This window comes from Procambarus clarkii, chromosome 71, assembly GCF_040958095.1.
Source record: "Procambarus clarkii isolate CNS0578487 chromosome 71, FALCON_Pclarkii_2.0, whole genome shotgun sequence".
NCBI classification, from domain to species: Eukaryota; Metazoa; Arthropoda; class Malacostraca; order Decapoda; family Cambaridae; genus Procambarus; species Procambarus clarkii.
This window is the reverse complement of record NC_091220.1, coordinates 15,721,200-15,727,029: the sequence shown is the minus strand read 5'-3', so window position 1 is coordinate 15,727,029 and position 5,830 is coordinate 15,721,200. Positions and strand designations below refer to the sequence as shown.

The 5,830-nt window shown below is 46.9% G+C and overlaps 1 protein-coding gene across 2 annotated transcripts in view; it reads left to right on the top strand.

Moving 5' to 3' along the window:
- The first annotated feature begins 551 nt into the window (after nt 1-551).
- The window catches only part of LOC123745579 (ergosterol biosynthetic protein 28 homolog), a 44,309-nt gene continuing 39,030 nt past the window's right edge, over nt 552-5,830 (top strand). The window contains exons 1-2 of one of the 2 annotated variants that reach the window (XM_045726248.2): nt 552-1,050; nt 2,838-2,970. In XM_045726248.2, coding sequence (XP_045582204.1) covers nt 1,039-1,050; nt 2,838-2,970 — 145 coding nt within the window. In that variant the 5' untranslated portion in view covers nt 552-1,038. The remainder of the gene's footprint in view (nt 1,051-2,837; nt 2,971-5,830) is intronic. The other variant, XM_045726249.2, reaches the window with a different exon arrangement.

The window sequence follows — 5,830 nt, the reverse complement described above, 5'->3', positions numbered from 1 at the left end:
CGTTGGGATATCACCTCACAAACGCCCCTCTCTCTCTCTCTCATTATAGCGTTGGGATATCACCTCACAAACACCCCTCTCTCTCTCTATAACATTGGGATATCACCTCACAAACGCCCCCCTCTCTCTCTCTATAGCGTTGTGGTGTCGCCTCACAAACGTCCCTCTCTCTCTCTTTAGCATTGTAGTGTCACCTCACAAACGCCCCTCTCTCTATAGCGTTGTGGTGTCACCTCACAAACGCCCCTCTCTCTATAGCGTTGTGGTGTCACCTCACAAACGCCCCTCTCTCTATAGCGTTGTGGTGTCACCTCACAAACGCCCCTCTCTCTCTCCAGCACCCTCTCTATAAATAGTTATACTGTAGTTTTATAATATAATTTAATTTCAGTTAATAAATATATGCCGCCTCTTATGATAGCCTAGTAATGGCGTTTTATTGTCTTTAAAATTTGTAAAATTTGTTTTCTTAGAATTTATTACAATATTACTGTTTAATGAATCAAGTTTTGTTGGGTAATTGTCTAAATAAATGGCAGGAACTATTTAAAACAAGCAGACTGATGTATTTTATATATTTCTCAGTGCACTTGTGGTAAATTGAACACGTCTGCGTTAGTAGGCTTTCATAAGAGACTTGAAATACCTAACACCGTCATATATCTTATTAAATTGTTAATAAGAACTTATTGCCTTGATCGCTTCTTCAGTATAATATTAATAACGTTTCCATTGAAATGTCTCCAGGAAACCCAAGTCGATTGGTGTCCTTATCTCCAGAGGTTCCGTTCATATTGATTTTTCCCTCTCCAAGTAATGTAGCGTGGCTTCCACACTGCACACAACACCTCCTTCATATCACGCCCAAGGAACATGTACTTCTTGAGGAGCACAGGAGTGATATATGGCAGTAGAGGAGGGCCAAGGAGGAGTGTGGTGAGGTGGTGAGGGCGGCGGCGTGAGGCGCGTGTGTGGTGATGATGATGGCTGGTGTAGCAGACGATATACTCGCCAGTGCCAGCAGCGACGTCAGGCGGGATGGTGCACCAAGTAAGACGTCGTCGCCACCTTCACCTACCTCTCGCCCACCTTCCCCCTCCCTCTGGCACTCCTACAGCTTGTTGTCTGGCCGGCGGCGCCCTACAGCATGGCACGCGGACCTGTGTGTGTCCCCTCACCACACACACGCCACCCTCGCCAAGCATTTAGTGTACCGTGGCTTGAAAATGTTAAATTGGATTGTGTGTGTGTATACGTCAATCATGAATCACGTGAATCCTCTTGATAAAGGCAGTGTTTGCTGTGTCTTATATGTGAAGTGATATATGATTTAACCGCGTGTTCCATCCTCGTCTCCGGCCAGACATCAAGTGAGTGGGCTCAGGCTAGTTATCCGTCCCTCTCTCCGCTCCTCCTTCTCCTCCATAACCCGCGAATGGCTTAGTTATCTAATATTAGCATGATATCTGGGTGAGCATCACGGTAAACTCATCCCGTGAGAGTATAATGCTTAATAGCATCTTGAGGCTGAGATGGCCCCGGGCCGCCAGCCAGTCAGCTGTGTTGTGTTGACATTCTGGGGTTTGTTGACGTTTGGTGTCACGTCACCTGTGATGGTGCCACACCTGTGATGGTGCCACACCTGTGATGGTGATAAACGTTGCCTGTGATGGTGATAAACGTTGCTTGTGATGGTGCCACGCATCACCTGTAATGGTGCCACACATCACCTGTAATGGTGCCACACGTTGCCTGTGATGGTGTCACACGTTGCCTGTGATGGCACCACACGTCACCAGTGATGGCAGCACACGTCACCAGTGATGGCAGCACACGTCACCAGTGACGGCAGCACACGTCACCAGTGATGGCACCACACGTCACCAGTGATGGCACCACACGTCACCAGTGATGGCACCAGGCACAGGTGCTAGAGGTGATGGTGAACCATGTGGCTTACCAACACCTCTAGGTGTGGGTAGTCTCGAGGGCCTAACCAACACCCTCGCACCCAATATCTTACACACGCTCCTGCTGATGTATGCAAATAATGTTATGGTCCACTTTGGCATGTTGGAGGAACACCCACTCGCTTTGTCTCTCGTTACCTCCCTCCCCCTCTCTCTCTCTCACCACCTCCCTCCCTCTCTCTCTCCCTCTCTCTCACCACCTCTCTCCCTCTCTCTCACCACCTCCCTCCCTCTCTCTCTCCCTCTCTCTCACCACCTCTCTCCCTCTCTCTCACCACCTCCCTCCCTCTCTCTCACCACCTCCCTCCCTCTCTCTCTCCCTCTCTCTCACCACCTCCCTCCTTCTCTCTCTCCCTCTCTCTCTCTCTCCCTCTCTCTCACCACCTCTCTCCCTCTCACTCTTTCTCACCACCTTCCTCCCTCTCACTCTCTCACCACCTTCCTCCCTCTCACTCTCTCTCGCCACCTTCCTCCCTCTCACTCTCTCACCACCTTCCTCCCTCTCACTCTCTCTCACACCACCTTCCTCCCTCTCACTCTCTCTCACCACCTTCCTCCCTTTCACTCTCTTTCACCACCTTCCTCCCTCTCACTCTCTCTCACACCACCTTCCTCCCTCTCACTCTCTCTCTCACCTACAGCCTGCTCCTCCTGGTGTTACAGTGTGTCCTCTGCTGTAACAGCTTGCCCAACCCCTACAACCTGCCCAATCACTTGGGCTGGACGGTAGAGCGACGGTCTCGCTTCATGCAAGTCAGCGTTCAATCCCCGAGCGTCCAAGCGGTTGGGCACCATTCCGTTACCATCCCTGGCCGTAGCAAGGAGTGCCCCGGTGTAACGAGTGCCACCGTCCGCTGTGTGTTACAGGTCATCTACGGGCTGAGAGGATGGATCGCCTTCGTGGCTTTTATAGACCTGGGTATGGCGGTACAGTGCTTCCTGGACGCCGACTCCTTCCTCGGCTCCCAGCTCTACACGGCAGGGGACATTGCGCAGCATGGTGAGTACACCTCGTCACCCACGCCCGCACACGCCCACACGCCCACACGCCCACGCACGCCCACACACACACACACGCCCACACAACCCCACGCCCACACACACACGCACGCCCACACACACACACTCACGCCCACACAAACACACACACCTTCCATTAATGTCCATTAAGTGCCACATGGCCCCCGCCTCTATGTTACTCATCAACGCGGTGAGTCACCGGCACTCACCTCACAGACTCCATTATTCACTACCCTATGTCATTCATCATTCATCACAGTATAAGAAACAAGTGCATGTATACACCCCCCACCCCACCCGGGAAGGGGGTTGTTGGTGACAGAGGGGGGTGGGGTTTGTTGTGGTGGTAGGGGGTGATGGTGGTAGGGGGTGATTGTGGTAGGGGGTGGTGGTAGTGGGGAACAAGCAAGGAGTGTGGGAAGCACTTATCTTCTAAGTGGCAGGATGGATGATAGATAAGGGAAGGGGGAGCTGCACCTCTTACTATCCACTTTAAGGGTTTACAACCCTTCTTGGTTTACAATCGAGGAACTTAAATTAGTTTACATGTTTTTAATTGTTTTAATATACATCATTCCTCTCTGGCCTAAACAAATATGTAACGACACACAACTTATTAAAAACATATTTATTTTCTGCACTTCAAAAACAAATTTATTTCGAGAACTACAATTTCATATTTTTAAATATAATCATATTTGAAAATAATTTCACTAATCAATTTAAAAAATATATAAATAAATCATCAAATATTACATATAATATAAAACTGATATAAGGAAAAAATTGCATAGCACACAAGCAATGGAAGAAGCCTCATAGTACGAGACTAAACTCCTGTTAATTCACGCTAAGTAACTCCTATGTACTCCTAGGCTCTCTAACCTTAGCATGAAACAATCTAACGACCCTACAGCTATCATGTCACTAAGTTGTTTCACAAGTCAACAATATTCCCCCCTCTAAAAACAAAGAAAAATTATTGACCTAGTTGTTCTGTATCAAAATATCTCTAATTTACATCCATATTCGTGTTATATTGAGTATATATTCGTATATCATCCACTCATCCACTTGTATGAGTATACAACATACTCTATGCTCATGTCAGCCCTCATTCTTCGCTTTTCAAGAGAATATAACTTTACCTTTTCATAAGGGAGAAAACTCCATACATATGTAGATATGACAGCTTTCAACCCTTGCTATACAGTGGTCGATTATAGGGCTGAGAGGTGGGACTCAGGAGCTGTAGCTCTCCCTGCCCCTGTCTTCCCGGCAGATGCAACTAGGTGAGAACATCTGTTCTCACCTAGTTGCATTAGTTCCGTTACAGAACATCTGTACTGCCCCACTCACCTCAACGCCCAACACAAGGGGGAGAAGAGGTGGTTGACTCGGATGTCTTGTATCTGGATTAAAACAATGAAAACAGATGGATTGACAGCTGTTGACAGTTGGCGGGAGTGCAGGAGGCGGACAGACAGAGAGACAGACAGACAAAGCGTATTGTGGGAAATATTGGAAGCTAGAATGACCAGGAAAATCACAACACACCACTGAAGCCTTTTTCCACAACAACTTCGCTGCATTCCGTAGATGGAGTTTGAAATCTTATTGTGGTGTTTGTGATAGCGAAAGTATTCTCAAGAAGCTGTATTGGAAGAGAGAAATTGTGAGTAGAATTCAAGAGGCCTTCGGAACACCTGCCCGTCTGGGGATCCCTAGGACGCAAACTTCACGACTGCGACAGAAATATTTAGGAATTCATTTTTGATTCACGGTGATTTTGGCCATAATATGGAGCCCCTCTGCTGCAGGCCTACCCAGGATATATGGGGAAAGCCCAGATATTCCCCATATATCCTTGGGAATATATAGGGAAGCCCACATACCCCCATATATCCTGGGGAATGCAGGCGATGAGTCACATTAACGTGGATAAAGTAACTTGACCAGACCACACTAGAAGGTGAAGGGACGACGACGTTTCGGTCCGTCCTGGACCATTCTCAAGTCAAGTCGATTCACAATCGACTTGAGAATGGTCCAGGACAGACCGAAACGTCGTCGTCCCTTCACCTTCTAGTGTGTGGTCTAGTCAACATCCTGGGGAATATATGGGGAATCCGCTCACTGCACCCACATTCAGTGAACGCCATGTTTTTTTTCCCCAGAGGGGCTTTATTACGAACATTATTTTGAAGTTCGTAAGAGTTCTCCTTCCGCATGATTCAGGAAAGGCTACGTGTGGACTTTTTAAGGGAATTTGTTGTACTAGTTGACCTGCGTGTCACCAGAGGTCATTAGTACCTCTCCATTGACCAGAGTGAGGGTGACATTGTACCTACCATCCCTTGTCCAATCACATTACTGGCTCAAATGGACTCTGACCAATGGCATGCGTGTGTCAGAGCTACCGCGATACCTGAGGGCTCTTAACCATGAGAGCTCATGTGTTGCTCTCACACAAGATGGCGGCACAATAACGTTTATCGTTTATATCTCTTTCTGTCGCATATATATATATATATATATATATATATATATATATATATTTATATATATATATATATATATATATATATATATATATATATATATATATATATATATATATATATATATATATATATATATATATATATATATATATATATATGCAGGCGATGAGTCACAATAACGTGGCTGAAGTATGTTGACCAGACCACACACTAGAAATTGAAGGGACGACGACGTTTCGGTCCGTCCTGGACCATTCTCAAGTCGATTGTCGATTCTCACAATCGACTTGAGAATGGTCCAGGACGGACCGAAACGTCGTCGTCCCTTCAATTTCT